Raw genomic sequence first — 16,675 nt, 5'->3', positions numbered from 1 at the left:
TCCACCTCCCAGCTGCTCTGGGAGGAGGCAGGGGGAACTGCCCCTCTCCCTGCAGGTGACGAAACCACGCTCTTCAGAAGAACCGCTCCGGGTTGAGTAGGCCACACGATGCCAGCACGCGTCAGCTGCACGTGCAGGGGCAGTGCTCTCATAATAAGCACAGCCTTTGTAGCCTGTTCCGTGAAAACCCCTCCACATTGATTTGGGGCCCATTTACCTGAATTTTCAGAATGTTCCTGTTTGGCTTCTCCAACTCACTCCCTCTTGGGGGTTTTCCCTGCGCCCATTCTAGGTGCGTCCTCCCCGTCCACATGTCGTCAGGAGACCAAAGAGCAACGTCCCCGTGGAAGGCCGGAGGACATCCGTCTCGAGCCCTGAGCAGTGAGTACCCATCGCTTCCTCTCCTCTGTCTGCAAGAGCCCCAGGGGGCTGGCGCTTTGTGGCGCCCACGCCGTAGCCCCGGCCTTTGAAAGGCGTCCCTGGAGCCCAGAGCGCGTGTGTCAGAGTGGTCAGTTGGGAGCAGGCTTGATGTTCAGCATCGGCTTCTGCTACCAGTGGTCATACCAGTGGGAGGCCCCAGAAGCCAAAGAGCCAGGCACCTGGGCTGGGCTTTGAGTGGTCATGCCTGAGGGTACTCAGGCTTAGAAGAAGGTACCGGGCCTTTGCTCATGCTGAAGATGCAGGGTCAGCAGGAGACAGTTAGGAACCCGGCCAAGGAGGTGACCACTTAACAAGGGCCACCTCCCTAAGCCTGCTTGAGGTCTAGAGCTCAGATTTACACACAGGACTGGCCACCCCACTGCCCCACCTCCACTTGGCTCCCCTGTGCCATGGCATTGATATTACTACAGCCCTGCTTTTCTACCTCCCCATGGACCCAGAGGTCCAGAGGCCCCTGGCATAGGACTCACCTTAAAGCCACTTGCTGGGGAGATGTTGGGTAGGTATTGGATAGATGAGGTACATGGTGAGGCAGGTAGACAAGCAGTGGCCACAGGCTCAGCTGCCTGGTTGGGGGGAGGCTTCAGGCTACACACCACTTGTCTGCGGAAGGGACCACTGCTTCCATCAGAGGGATGCAGGGCTTCCCCTTTGTCCCCAAGGCGCACAGCCCTCGGGCTCTGCCCAGGCAGCTCAGCAGCTACACACTGGCTCCCTGTGATGCCTTGAAAAGGTACACGAATCCATCTTGGTCTGGGGTAGTTTGGGGAGCCAAAAATATTGCCCCAGGGACCCTGAAGTCCCTTGGGTGAAGAAGAGGGTGCAGTCCTCATGTCTGCACCACTTTCAGAAGAGTTCTCGGGGAAAGAAGAGAGACTGCAGGCCCCAGCCAAAAGGACCACAGGGCAGAAAGGATTCTGCAGGGTCCAGTTGTGGCCTGAGCCAGGTGGCGATGCACTTCAGCTCTTCCAGGACTCGCGGGTTTACAGTTCTTGTTGCTTGAGACTATTGTGTCATGGAACCAGCCTGCTCAGGCAGCCCTCATGTCTTGTCCAGAAAGCTGTGGGAGACAGAGTACGTGTGTGTGTCTGTCCTGGGAGATGCTTGCTTATGCACAGTTTGGAAGAGAGGATTCCTGAAGTTGGGTATAGGTTCAACTTTTGCTGACAATAGGACAGTGGGAATATGGAGGGCTAGTCCCTGGCCGTGACTGGCGTGGATTATGATTGCCCCCTTGTGGAGAAAATGGTGCATGGCTTCCTCAGACCTTCAAGATTTCTCCTTGGGGGGATGAAATCGGTCACTTTTCTTTAAAGCCACCTCTTTAAAACCGGGCTTGCACTGGGATACAGGGTCATGGGCCGGTAGATACTGAAATGTGAAGCCAGAATATCCTTGCACTGCACAAAAGCACCCCGGACCAACAGCACCACTTCACGTCCTACAGACGAGCAGTACCTGCTTCGTGGTTCCTAATTAGAGGCTGGGCTTCCTAATCTCATGTTTACGGTGCTGCTTCTCCAGCCCGGTGGTAGGGGATGCCTCTGGTGTGTGCCAAAGAGCCCGTGTCTGGTGATCCCATCCTCCTGGTTGTGACCAGAACTGTCGGTCTCACTTTTTAGTTCTTTTTGCAACATGCCTTGTTTTAGATTTCTGTTCAGAAAACATGGGGTTGAAATGACCCAGTGGGAGCAGGGGGCTAGTTTAGTGGTAAACTGGCAGTGATAGAAAAACAATGACAGGCCTCTGTGACCATACCTCACAGCGGCTCCAGCCCACCAGGAGATAAAGGGGTACATTTGGGGACATCATTCCAAGAGTTTCTGTTCACATTTGTTTTAATGGGTGGGGTTGGAGGGGATGGTGGCTTTTCTCCCATAACATCAGTGGCATTTCTAGTGCAACCTGGGTGTTTTCTTGCATCTCTTCCCATGCTGCGCCCCCCCTCCCCCCCGTGTGCTCCTCCAGTTCCAAATGCCATGTCACAACAGCTCTTGGATGTGTTTGTCTCAACTGTCATCGACTCCAGCTGGCAAGACCAAGTTCTTGAAACACAGGAAGCATCCAGCGGAAAATATTTTAATAAAACAGACTCCTCATAAAATATTGTTCTAGGGAGGAAAGAACCCAGCCCCACCAATCTGTCAGCATTGTGTTAGGAGACACGAGAAGACAAGCCAGCAGGCAGGAAGCAGATCCTAATGGGCCGCTGTTGCGGGTGGTTCCATGTTGGGCCCGTGGATCAATGCCTGGCCCTTTAACATGGCCTGGATTTTCTAGAATCACGGATCTCTGTCAGCACTGGGACTATCAGACTGCGTCAGAAACGTAGAAGATTTGGGTAGCCGAAAGAGATACAGGATCTTTGAAGCTGAGGGAGGGAGTCAGACCTCCTGACTTCTTGCCCCAACTCTCACGTCCAAATCGCATGTTCAATAAGTAACTTCGTGGACAGCAAGATGGAGCTGATTAAGAAGAAGATGATCTCCACAGCCTCCGGCGGCAAGCGGCTCAGTGTCTGGAATCCATCAAGGCCCAGAAGCTTCGGCCGCCAGCTCTCTGGCCATTCCATCCATTGCAGTCCGTCTGTCCTTTTCCAGATGATGGCCTTCTGTCCATTCATGCACCCATTCATGCAGCAGATATCTTTGAAAACCTACTAGGTACAAGCTTCTTTGAGTTTTGAAAAGGAGGCCTTTAAAGAAAATCCCCACGCTGACTCTTTTGTTGACTTACATTTTCCCAAAATGAAATTTTTTTCCTGTTAGATTTTCTTCCTGAATCAATGATAAGTGTCCTTACCCCTTAAAACCATCTGATGGCAATGGGAAGAACACTTCAGAAATATTTCTCGGGAAAGCATTCCCTCAGTTTTTCAGTTCACATTAGCTAATTGATATTCAGTGACTATTTCTCCTCAAGAACTACTAACTCCTTCATTAGTATTCAGAACAGGGCCGGTGGAATGCCCCCGCACTCCCTAGGGTAAACGTTAGGGTCAGCACGGATCAGGCAGCCTGGCTTAGGGTCAAAGGCCAGTCAGCAGCAAGTGCAGTCGAGCACCTCTCATGTTCTAGGCCCTCTTAGGCTGCTGTTCATTTCTCCTCCCACAGAATGGCAACTCAGGCTCAGAAAACGTATTTGCTCGGTATTCCAGGGTCATCCAGTTCGAAAGGGGTAGGATCAGGACTCCGTGTACTGCTCGATTTCACTCTCTCAGTTACACTCTGCTGGCCGTGGGGGTCCATCGTCAGTGTGGCTTTGCCTAGAGAGACAGCTCCATGTCCTAAGATGATTTGTCCCGCATGCCACCCTTCCTCTCTGGTTCCCTGGAGTTCAGTCCTCTTCCTGCCAAAGAAGCAGTGTCCGCTGCTACACGAGTATTTCTACCTGAGGAAGGAAAGAAAAGCAACATTTACTGAATGTCCCTTAAGATTGTGAAGGATAGGTGATGACTTTCCCATTTAACAGATGGAGAAACTGAGGCTCAGAGAGACACTTTCAGTAATTTGGCCAAGGTTTCAGGGCTAGAAAGTGGTGGGACCGGTTGTCTGATGACAGAGGCCTCATCGTTTCTTCTGTACCATCGGGCTTTGTGTTAGGAAGCTAATTAGGATTATATTCTGAGTGGCGAGGACCATGGGGGCCACGGTGAGCGCGATGAGGCTCATAGCTCCACACCTGTTAAAGGTGGGTCCTGGTTGTTTCAGCCACAGAGTGCATGGCTACCAGGCCCCAACTTATTTTCCTTTTGGCCTGTCAGGTATAGGATGATTTTCCATGGAACTTGATGCTTAAAAGGAGCCAATAACCATCTCTAAAAGACAGCACTGTGTTCAGTACCGCCCGCCCCTCAGGACCACACACACTGGCCAAAGGCAGGGAGTGACCTGCTGGTCCCCAGGGGTGTCTCTCTGTCAGGCTGTTGTTCGTTCACTGCAGCGGGGGTCAGGAGCAGTCGCCCTCACAGAGTAAGGGAGGAGACAGTCACATGCAGGCTCCACCTGATTTAATCTTCACAACAACCCAGAAGGGTCGGGCTGTCCTCTGCCTCTTACTGGCTACGGGGCTTGGGATCGGATGTACCAGTCCCAACCAGCTGCAGAGTCGGAATCCTTACAGCCGCACACCTTTGTTTCACCTCACGTGAGTGAGACACAGAACACCCTCCAGCCACGTGCGTCTTGACTGGCTGCAGGCTGGTTCTTTGAAGTTTCGTTGTACTAAGTAAGAAAGGCCCAGATTCAGCCCCCAGAGGCCCACAAGTATTGCCCTGCTCACCCCTCCAGTCAGATCCACGCAAAATGTGCTCTTTTCAAATAATTTTGTTTGTAAAAATAACCCGATAGCCTTATAGACATTCTGAGAAGAGACAAGTTCACTCCAAATCCCATACTTACCGTGTTTCCCTGAAAATAAGACCAGGTTTTATATTAAGTTTTGCTCCAAAAGATGCATTAGGGCTTATGTTCAGGGGACGTCATCCTGAAAAATCATGCTAGGGCTTATTTTTTGGTTAGGTCTTATTTTCGGGGAAACACAGTATTAGCATTTCTGTAGATTCCTTTCCAGTCTTTCTACCATGTCTGTCGGCAAAGCTGCAGCTTCCTTGCAGTATCCCATCCTATGGACTGGCCACATGTCCTTGGAACCCGTTCTGGGGGACTGTGGAAGGTTGCACTGGGGGTATGTGCACGGCCTATCTCCTCACGCCCATCACATCGGATCTGTAGATTGTCCAGGTTTTCACTAACACGAAAAATGCCAGAGTAAATGTTATTGTCCTCCAAACATTTCTTATTTTACATCCTTATAAGAAATGGAATGATTAACAGCTACCATTAACTGAGAACCGTGTGCTAAGCACTCTACACACACCTTTTCCTTCAATCCTCACGAGAAATCAGAGATGGGGAGGTAGGTATCACAAGATCTATTTTATAGAGCTGAGACCCTGAGAGGTTGTTACTGCCCTTGCTCACACAGCTAGTTAGTGGCAGAGCTGAGCTTCAAATGTGTCTCTTTAACGCCAGAGCCTGTACCCTAAACCAGCAAGAGGCAGATTCCTGCTCCATGTTGCTAAATAACTTTCTAAAAGAATTGTACTACTTTACACTCCTACCCCAACTGTGGGCTCCCTGGGAATCTGCGTCTGGGGGACCCAGAGGAATGTGTGGCCGGCGTTAGAAATCCTGGCCAAGGAGAAATTCTTCAGGGTGCACTGGCTGGGCAAACAGTCTGTACACCAAACGGCCGGCCCATGCTGCTTAGGAATTGGAGTCTGATCATCTGATTGCACTGCGTGACCCCAGCACCCAAAGCCTCAGAAAATTACAATAAGATCAGAAGAAGCTGCCAGAAGGATTTAGTGAGAGCTCTGCCCAAAGACCCGGTCTTTTGCAGTTGTATCTCTTCAGGCCCATTGCACACATGTTCCGGAAAAAAACTGATGTTTTGTGCTGCTCCACCCCCAGCCTCCTCAAGCAGTGGCTACAGCGGGGGGAGAGCCCCTTTCCCTCCTGTACAAACCCAGAGCTGCCCTGGGGTGTGGTCAGTCAGCTCTGCTGGGATGGTGGCCTGGTGCATGGCGGGGCTTCGGCACCTGACAGACCTGGGGCAGACCCTGGGTAAGTCTCTTTGCCCTCTTTTTTAAAACACAATGCCTATTAACATCCCAAGAAACACGACTTGAGAACCTGCCTGCAGGAGCCACACTAGTATCCTAAGGTAGCCAGTCTCCCCTTCTGTCATCTCCTGCAGCAACTGCTGCGGCCTCAACGATCAGAGCTCCCCCCGTCCCACTCCCGAAATCCCCTGGGTTTCCCCGATGTAGCACTGACCTACCATGTTGTAGTTTGCACATCACACGAAGGTGTGTACACACACAGCACACACGCCGAGAGTCTGTGAGCTCCAGGTCAGAGCCAGGTGTACTTAACTCCCGGACCCGAGCCCAGCCCAGACCTCTGTTCAGGGATGTTTACTGAAGGACCGAAGGCAGATTGAAGCTTATAGCCCAATACCCTGGAGATGGGGGAGGGGTGTCAGTTAACAACCTCAGATGTGTAAAGAGCACCTACTATGTGCCAGGTGTGATTAGGATGTGAATATGAAGCTGCCAGCATCCCACCCCCTGCCCTGGCCCTCTAGTTGCCAGAAACTGTCATCAGCCCCAGGAAAAAGTCTCCAAGATGCCAGCTGGGCCCTGGACCCCAGGGGGCAAGGGCAGCTGTCTGCGTACTACCCCCTGGCAGGCTGCCAGGACCCACTCCTTAAGCGGCTAAGAGTCCAAACACCCAGCAGAAGGCCACCGACCCAATTAGCAAGGCGAGAGGCTCCAGACCTGACTCAGGCTCCTCCGCTCTCCAACACTGGGTTCTGGGCCCTGGGGACAAAGCCAAGCCAGAAGCCAGACATGGAGCTGAGCCCAGACTGGAAAAGCAGGAACTGCCAGGGAGCCCCCAGGGATGTGCAGCAGCCCAGGAAAACAGGCCTCTGGTCTCCAACCACTTCTGCCTGCCACTCAGAGGGAAGGACTTTTCCCAGGATCTGTCACAATCAGGGAAGTTAGCTCCAACTGGAAAACCAAGCCTTCAGGATGCCCGAGGAAGGGTGTTCCGTCCTAAGACATAACTGATTTCAATCACCTCTAAAAGGCTGTGCCATTGTGACCGAGCCCCCTCCCTATTACAGATGGCACATCACCATTTCTCAAGTGCCTGTTTCAGGCCCAGAACTTGCCCATATGTCATCTTGGTTAACCTCCCCCACACCCAAAGTCTTCCGAGTGAAGGCATTGTCAGCCCTTTCAGCCATGAGGGAACCAAGGCTGCAGCACCCAGTGGAACAACCCGAGTCCAGGACATGCACTTGGGTCTGCTGGGTCCCACGTCCACACCCACTGCTTTCTCGCCACACTCACCCACCACCACCACCAGTTCTGCCACAGAAATGACGTGGGGTCTCATAGCCAGCAGAGGCCACTTGGGGATGAAGGGCAGCTGTTCTTCACAGTGTCTCTCCCTCATAGCGAAAGTGCCCCCAAGGTGTCCCCACCCCATCTTGAAGAGTGGGAAGGTGGAGCAAAGCCCCCATCCTGTGCTTGAGCCTCTCCGCCTATGGGGGTGTCCACCTGGTGACCTGGGAAGGAATTCTCAGGGCACCTGGTGGCCTGGATGTAGGCGTGTAAATTGACACTAGTGATTTTTGTTCAAAGAAGGAATAAATGAATGAACATACAAGTTGATAAGTAGTTAAATGGATAGATGGATGAAGGTTGGAAAGGCAAAGAGCACCGTCAACCCAAGAGAGAGGAGATCAGAGCCACGCCAAGGAAGGCCTCCCGCTGCCTGCCCAGCCCCTAACCTTGCACATGGCTCAGTCCTCATGCAGGTTCAAGGCCCTCCACCACCTGCTGACGCAGCCCCAAGCCCCGTGTGCACTCCTCCTGTTGTGCAGCCTCTGCCATACTCACGATTAAAAGTCCAGCTCCCATGTCACCTCCCACGTGAGCCAAGTACACCCCCACCGCTGCCCTCTGGCAGAACAAGTCCCCAGCGGGGTGGGAAGGACCTGGTTTCACACTTGGACCAGTTCTCCTGACAGGAAGACACCTTCTCATTGTGATCGCAACTCATGACAGCAGTGATTCCCTCGTTGTTGTTTTTAAGTAGATAATCACATAGAGCTCCATCCAACATACTGTGTTTTCCCGAAAATAAGACCTAGCTGGACAGTCAACTCTAATGTGTCTTTTGGAGCAAAAATTAATATAAGACCTGGTATAATACAATAATAATAATATAATAAATATAATACCAGGTCTTATATTAATTGTTGCTCCAAAAGACACATTAGAGCTGACTGTCTGGCTAGGTCTTATTTTCGGGGAAACACAGTATGTGTCTCCAGTTCTTCCTCCCTGAGAACACCCCCAGCCCTTGGCCTGGGTCACATAGGAAGAGCTCAGTGCAGTTCCGGAGCTGCTTCTGCAGCTCCAGCACCGAGCTTGTTTCCCCCAGAACCCCTTCTGACTTGCTTCAGAGCCTTTTTCTATTTTCTAACCTGTGCACATGCTGAGGTGTGGTCTGCAGTGTTGGCCCTGTGTCCTGGTGATGGAGGGAAAGCATGGGACTCACTCAGATGATTCTGATGTGCTAGGGTATGCCCAGCTGGGGACCAGTAACCCTAACTGGGAAGGTGTTTGAAGGCAGGGACTGCCCTATGAGCCCCCAGGGAAGACCTGCACAGGACGCAAAAGCCCAGAATGTATGTGTTAGCAGGGGAATGCGGCATATGGATAGCAAATGAGTGTGCACTATGCAGTAGGTGTTATGCAAAGCCCTTTACAAATATTTTCATTCAACTTTTATGATAAGATCATCGGGAAGGCTGTAGAATTCCCATTTTACAGATAAGAAATTGAGGTTCCGAGAGGTAAAATGACTTTCCCAAGGTCATCTGGCTGGGAAGTGGGGATGGTGGAGGGCTGGCTGGACAGACTCCTCCTGGGGCCTGTTTCTGCTCATCAGCCCACAGGAGCTACGTAATCCACATGCCAGAGCGGCCAACACATTTACAAAGTAAAGATCTTTTGTGCTAGAGGGAAATGATCCTTTAAAAAATGGTCACCAGCTCCCCTCGTTACCTCTGGAGACCAAGTCCTTGCTGATTTTTTTCCCTTCTTTATCTCAAGTACATTTAAATGTCAATTAAATTTGAAATATCTACATTTGTCAGCATTTCATTTTGGGCCAGCGTGACGTGCTGCTGATTTGTCCACGCGATGTGACACATGAAAAAAACTCTCGAGATGCAGATCTTCCTCATTAAAAAATAAGCCCATGCGATCCCGGCACGGCAGAGAGCCACAGAGCACGTCCCCGCTTCCTGACGCTGTGTCTCTGACATGGTATTTAAAAAGGAACAGCCGCGCCTGTCACCACTGTCACACACGCGCGCTAACCGGCGACACGTTAAACCAAACATTAGAAAGGGTTCGGGAAGTCATCTGCATGGGAACTCCGTGCCGAGAAGAGGTGGGCAGAGGCGGGAGCAGCCATGGGAGATGATGGGGTCTGAACAGTGATGGACAGCAGGCCTTTCTTTCTCGCCAAGACGCCAGCAGCCCTCGCTGAGTAGCCAAGTTCTCCATGACCTGCCTTCTCACAGACAGCTCTTTGTGGATAATAAAATCCAGGCAAGTGGTGGGTGGCAGACTGCAGGGTAGTAGCTGAATTGGGTTAATGAGGGAAGAGGTACACTTTTTTTTTTATTTCACATTCTGCCTTAAGCTAATAAAAAATTTAAACCTGGACGTTTTCGACGGTTCATCCTTTATCTCTGACAAATATCTGACTGTATGTTTCATGGGCGAACATGAGCAGTTGAATTTAAATAAGTTTATTTTGAAATCTCACCTTTTGTTAGAAGTGGAAGGGGAAGCGCCCTATGCCTCGTTTCATTGTTTCGGATCCACAGAACTGAAGAGGCAGGATTCCAACATGATTTAGCGTCAGGGAAATGCAGATTCCCAGCTCTACCTTGAGCTGCTGTGTGACACTGGGCAAGTGACTCCCCCTCTCTGAACCTTGGCTTCTTTATCTGAAAAATGAGGATGTGATAAGGAATTAATGAGGAACTGTATAGACAGCATTGAGCCCAACCCTCGTGAGTCCTGCCAGTGTCATCATCGTCACCTGTGTGGCCCGAAGCCTGACCTGAAGGAACTCTGACCAAACCATGTGGCCAAGTTCTCATCTGGTTGCTGTCACTCTCTAGAAACAGACATTGGGTTCAGGAGCCACCCAGGGCCTGTTATTGGAGCCACTGCCCGAGCAGCCTGGCCTGGCCAGGAGAGCCAGCGAAAGCGAAGCTCCCTCTCTTCCCGCTCCATAGCTCCAGCCCCTCTCTGTGATCACGCCAGTGTGGGGAGCCACCGGATTTTGACAGTGACATGAACTGCCAAAGCCAAGGTCCAGTCCAGCACAAAGGCTCTTTGCTCTTGTGTGAATCCAGACATCCCTGGCAGGTTGAATGCCATCCTGTGATCTCTACTTTCTTGTCAAAGCCAGAGAGGAGGCCGTGCTTGGATGGGTGTTGGAAAGGCATCTGAGATAGATTAGAGGGCCACCCAAAAGCCCCAAGCAGAGGTGTGTCCCCTTGTATACATCTGCCTCCAGCCCGGCTGACAGGAAAGTGGGGGCCCTGGGCTGGAACCCCTGCTCGTCACTTCCCGGCCAGGTCACTTGTCACATTTCTCTCCTTCGCTCGTGACGCCTAGTGCTCAGCTAACACGGTGTGCTCACAACAAACACTCAGGAAGTGCCTCCTGCTTGGGTGCATGGCTGCACAGATGGACTAATGACAATCTCATCCTCTATAAAATCAGTACAGAGATACCTTCCTGCTCTGCTGTTGGCATACCTGCTTACGTGTGGGTATTATTGTAAACATTTTCTGGAGACTCGCACCTGCGCCTGTGTGCCTGACCCTCCCCCTCCAATGTGGTCCCACCCTCTGATCTCAGTGTCTCAGGACAGATGAGGAACTCAGGGGACACCTGTTACTGCAGTTACAAGCTGATGGGAGAGACACATACTGTGTTGGGACTCCAGGAAGATGGGGGAGCTGAGGGGGTGCCTTGTCTCCACAGACGCTGCCTTCCATTCATTGGATCAACAGACTTCCATTGCGTCAATACTGTGCCCCGGGTGGGGACAACGAGTAGAATGAGCCAGGCGCCTGTCCTTGAGGAGCCCACCTCAGAAGTAGAATTACAAGAGCTCAAGTGGTGTCAATGACGTGCTAAAACATGCAGCCCAAGGAGACACTAACCATCCAGGGAGCAGATGCCAGTTGGGAACTCCAGGAAGGCTTTCTAGACGTGCCATTCATCTGGGTCTTCAAGACTCAAGAGCAGTCAGTGCACCAGGCAGGGGGCGGGGGCAGGGGCAGGAAGAAGCCCCACAGGTGGACAGGGCCAGGTGTGCCGCTCGGTGCCTGCCCTGCTCGGAGCTCGGACTTGGCATTGCTGCTCTGCCGCCCTCACCGCTGCCCACCTAGGAAGTCATTCTGCAAACATCTGAAAGTTACTATTCCTGACGCTTTCCTCAGTGGGTTTACTCACCTCACAACCGTTGCCGCCAAATCTCGCTTCAGAGCAGCAGATCTGCAGGTGTTAAGCAGGAAGAGTGACAAGGTCGGGTTTGACTCAGAACGGGAGTCCAGGCCCTGTGTGGAGAGTGGCCCTTCTGCCTTGTTTTGCGTCCTGGTGACAGTGGAGGAGCCAGGCAGCCTTGTCCCGAGGGTCGCCAGTGCACCTTTCGGCAAATGAAATCTTCCTGCCCTCCCAAGTCCAGAGGAAAATGCTCCCCCCTGGGCTGACGCACTCTGGTCCAGCAAGGTGGCCTGGGAGAGGAGAGGAACCCCGGGGCCCACCCACCTCCTACCTCCCTGTGTGCAACCCTGGGCAAGTGGCGTCCCCTCTCCGCGCCTTGACCCCCACTGCAGTACAGGGCAAAGCTCTGCGTGGCTAACTTCCAGGGAGGATGCAAGGAAAGGCAGGGGTTCAGGTGGGAGGGTGCTGAGAGCTCCGCCACCTGGCAGCCAGCCCTGGTCCTACTTTTGAAAGAACAGCGTATTCTTGGGTAACAATCCACTGCCCCAGTCCCCGGGCGGGCAGCAGGTATCCCTCTGGCCATGGTTCCCGGGTACTTTGTTTGGACATGTTGCTTTTTCCTGAAACTAAACCTGGAAGGAATGGCATCATATAAAGCAAAGAAAGGAAACTGCTCTGGCCGGGGGTGGGGGGAGAGGAGATAGCACCCCTTAGTGTCTCCTACCCACCCTCTCCTCAAACTTCACCCTCGTCTCCAGGGATCCTCACCACATGTGCCTAAGTTTGCTGTCGGAGGCGGAGGTGTAGTCCGCCCGCTCCCAGCCATGCGCTCCAACAGAAGCCACAGGGCTGGGATTTGAACTGAGGTCCTCCCGGCCCAGCTCCTCTCTCTAAGCACAGGCCTCTCATGGACCCTGGTCAGTGTATAATTCATAGGAGCCGGCGTGCGGGGGTTCCTCTGGGCCGTGTGCGTGTTTGTGTTTATAGAGGTAGAGCTCACAGGTGGCTGACAAGGGAGATGCATTTTTTATAACAATGAATATTTAATTTCCGCATCACAGATGAAAAAGACTCTCTGAAGAGGCATCTGAGGGAGACACCAGAGAGTGGCCACTAATCAGAAAAGGGCCTTCTCACGAGTGCACTTCCACAGGCTCACTTTCTTCCCTAACTTTATTTTTTATTTTTTCCTGATTATTGGAGTAGATCTGCACATTATAGAAAACATAGAAGACACAGAAAAATAAAGAGGGGTGGGGGAGAGTCACCCATACTCCCACTAGCTGTTGTTGACATTTAGGCACATAGTTTTCTAGTCTTCTATGTATTTTTCTGTAAGTAGATGAGAGAGACTGTGGTATAATTGTAATTCTACATCCTGAGTTTTAGGTTTTCCTGTGTAAACATTGAAGTTAATGGGAGGATAATATCCAGCCATCTGTACCATAATTCGCTTTATCAGCTCCCTATTGCTGGAAATTTAGGTTGTTTCATGTTTTAATATTATAAACATAACAGTGAGGAAGACCTTTGTGCATAATCCCTCGCTATATTTAGGGTTAGCTAAATGGAAGTGGGATTACAAGGTCACAGATGACTGTGTTTCAGGCTCTTGACACCCGTGGCAAACCCAGTTTCTTTTCCATTTGGGACCAGCTTCCTCATCGTGGGGCCCGTCGGGCCTTCCATGCCCCCTGGCCTTCTCCGGGACGCCTCCACCCACAGCGGGCAGAGGGAGGCCAGGGCCCATGAGCCCAAAGGTCTCCTTCCCACCCCACCACGTGGAGTTCTGAGGGCGCCTCCTAACTGTTCTCTTCTCTCTTGTCTCCCTCTGCCTCAGCCTGGTAAAGCCCTTGCGACACTATGCGGTCTTCCTCTCCGAAGACTCCTCTGACGATGAATGCCAGCGGGAAGAGGGCCCGAGCTCTGGCTTCACTGAAAGCTTTTTCTTCTCCACTCCCTTTGAATGGTCTCTCCTTCCTCCTTCCGTTTCCCTGAGCTGGGCTTGGTGACTCCCCGGGGCCACTTAGGGGGAGAGGGTGGCCAGTGCTGCTGGCCCTTGCGTGGGGTGGGGGTGTCTAGAGCTGCTGCCTTCCAGTGCCCCAGCGCCACCTTGCAGGGAAAACACCACCTCTGTGAGCCTCTTGTCAGGCATTCATTCTTCCGGCCTCACAGAGGCTGTGATGGTAGCGAGGTGACAAGAGAGACAGGAGCCCTGGTCCCTTTCCTTAAACAGGGAAGATGCACTTGATTGTTATTGGAATTGGTGGCTACAATTAGCCTGGTTGACGATGCCCGACTTCTTTATCTCAGCACATCTTGGAAAGCCATGGAGACGGAGTGTAAGGTTTTAAGTTTAAAAAAAGAAAAACTTACTGCTGTGGGGATGTGTATATTAATGCTGGCATAGCCAAATGTTTTATTGATCTGCCTGACTTTAAAACAATTTTTATCATTATTATTTTTAGCCTAAGCCGCATGCTAATTATAAACTGAAATAAAAATGAAGGTTTACCACAATCCAGCCACTCCCCCAAAATTAAGCTTTTCTAGTTCCCTTTTTTTGCTAGTTCTTGCCCCTCCACCCACATGTTTTGAGAGCTAGGAGTGAGCAAAGGGACAGTGTTTGTCTGTGTTTACTTGTTAACAAGGTTGTCATGGTTTTAATGGGAGCATTTGAGGGAAGGGACCTGCCCTTTGCTAAACATCCAAGGGGGCCACAGCAAACCTCCGGGGAGTGAACTGTTACAGCATGTACAGCAGAGGGGATTCTTCCCCTCCATCTCCCTGCCCCAGGTCCCTCCTCCAGGCCGTGGGTTCCTTGGGGCACCTGATAAACCCGACAGCTCTGCTCCTGCCGCTGCCCCCTCGGGGTAGGAGGTTCTGGCCCTTTCTGCCACCAGCTGACCTGTCACCATGAGCAAGTCGATCCACTCCTGGTGTCCTCATTCAGCAGGTGGTGGCCTAACTCAGTATGGCCCAAGCTTCACGTGCCACTTTTTATATATGTTGAATCTTTTCTTTTAAAACTTTTAAAAATTAGCCTTGTTCTAAGCAATAATATTTATGACACATAGCTTTAATGTACCAGTTATTATTTCTTCTATTAATTAAAATAAAGATAAGAGTCATTGGAATAGAAATGTTTATATATCAACTTAAAACCCCCTTGCAGGTAAGGTACTCTGGGTGACGTCCAAGGACTCCCCCCAGCACAGAGTCCAGCAGGTCACATTCTGTTTTAATTAATTGCTACCTTAAGTACTTGAATAATACAGTGCTCACTCCTATAGCCATGACCTATGAAAAGTACAGGCTTTTGTGTGCGTGTGTGTTTACAAAAGAACTGGCCCATCTTAAATCAAAACAAAATGGCTTTTGAATGAATACTAGTTCCTTAAATGTAAGAAGCACACTGAGTTTCCTTTGTCTCCTTCATTGTGTTCGAATTTGATTAAAGGGGCTTCAGTCCCTTGTACAGATGGCTTAGTCAGCGAGTGAGGGCCTGTTGAAGTCTCTCCTACTTGGCTTCCATTTCCCCTCTTGCCAGGTGCTGTGTGACATAGGGTGACTTACTTAGCCTCTCTGAGCTTCAGTTTCCTCATCTATAAAGTAGGGGTGTGTGTCTGCCTCATGGGTAGCTTGTGTTGCTTCAGTGAGATACCTCAGGTTAATGGAGTCCTTGCCAAGAGTCCTCTGTTCACTGAGCCCTCTCCCTCTGCTGTCAGTCTCCTGCCTGCAGTTTCCTCATCTATAAAGTAGGGGTGTCTGACCAGCAGGTGGCAGCCTTCCCCTACTTCACCAGAGCCACAGGCAGTTTCTGCCTGACCCAGGGGCCTCAGCCAGCCCCGGCCTCTTTGTTAGAGGAGGTGGGAAGCTGCTCTGACCCAGGCTTCACTGGAGGTCAGGGTTTATCCAGCACCATTCTCCAAGTACGCAGTGGTGCCCTGGGGCTCAGGCTTCTCAGAAAAGAACCCTTTGTCACCTGCACAGCGTCTCAGAGTCTCAGCTGCAAGGATTTGGTGCATGAATATACAGAATGCTGTTAGCCTCTGCATGCCCGCTGTGCACCAGGAACGGAGTCTGCTCATTTAATGCCCACTACCCCCTGCAAGGGGTGTGGCTGGGGCTCAGAGAGGTTAAATGACTTGCCCAAGATCCCATAGCAGGAGATGGCATGACCAGAGCTAGAACCAAAGTCAGCATAGGATGAGGCCCAGATGGTTCCCTCTGTGGATTCTGGGGTGTGCTGGGGAGTTTCCCCAGCTCAGTTCCCATGAGCTGTTACCAGAACCCGACTGCCATGGGGGGTCAGATTACAGAGGGTGAGCTTAGGAATGAGTCCACCTGCCTGTTCCCTGTCCAGTCCTGTCCCATTCCTCGTGTCTTCTTTGAATGACTTGTGAACCCACTAGCCGGTTATCTGATGGGTCCTGTGGTTGGGAGGAACTAAGTGCCCCAGTGCAAGTTAGAGCCAAAGTGAATTGCCCGAGGTCCTACCAGTGAGCGGCAGAACCCAGATTCAGCCCCAGGTCTGTCAGAGTGCTCTGCTGCACAGACTGAGTGAGTGCCACTGCACAGACTCCTGCACTCAGGGACCCCAGGACACTCCTGACCCCAAGGCTCCCGGGTATGTTCCTCGAGGCCTGCAAGTTCTCAGGGGTGGGGCTACCTGCTCCTCTCTTGGAGGCTCTGGGTGGGAGAATCCAGCCTGTTCTGCCTTCTCTCAGGCCGCAGCCATATCGGACACTCAAGGAGTCTGACAGTGCAGATGGCGATGAGACGAAGAGCCCGGAGCAGCGAGCGCGGGAGCCCGGGGGCCCTGCCGCAGCTCCCCCTGACTGGGTTGCCAGCATCAATCTCCTGGAAGATGTTTTCAGCAGCCTGGACATGGCAGGCCCGCTGCAGTCACTGGGCCAGGCCAAGAGCTTGGAGGACCTTCGGACCCCAAAAGATCTGAGGGAACAGCCAGGGACCTTTGACTATCAGGTATGGTGTGGCCAGGGGTGGGCACTTCCTCGGGCGGGGATTTCCACACGGGGCAGGACCCCCATGTGACAGTGAAAGAGACCAAGGAAGAAACAGCGACTTTTCCAAGGTCCTCAGCCAATGCTC

The 16,675-nt window shown here is 51.8% G+C and overlaps 1 protein-coding gene across 2 annotated transcripts in view; it reads left to right on the top strand.

Annotated features, from left to right (window-relative positions):
• DENND1A (DENN domain containing 1A) overlaps positions 1-16,675 on the top strand; it is a 481,754-nt gene that overhangs the window by 461,864 nt on the left and 3,215 nt on the right. For both annotated transcript variants that reach the window (XM_081067070.1, XM_081067071.1), the window contains exons 20-22: positions 293-381; positions 13,401-13,529; positions 16,291-16,549. In XM_081067070.1, coding sequence (XP_080923196.1) covers positions 293-381; positions 13,401-13,529; positions 16,291-16,549 — 477 coding nt within the window. The remainder of the gene's footprint in view (positions 1-292; positions 382-13,400; positions 13,530-16,290; positions 16,550-16,675) is intronic.

Source organism: Rhinolophus hipposideros (genome assembly GCF_964194185.1).
Source record: "Rhinolophus hipposideros genome assembly, chromosome: 11".
Lineage (NCBI taxonomy): Eukaryota > Metazoa > Chordata > Mammalia > Chiroptera > Rhinolophidae > Rhinolophus > Rhinolophus hipposideros.
The sequence above is the reverse complement of the archived record's forward strand: the minus strand, read 5'-3'. Positions and strand labels throughout refer to the sequence as shown.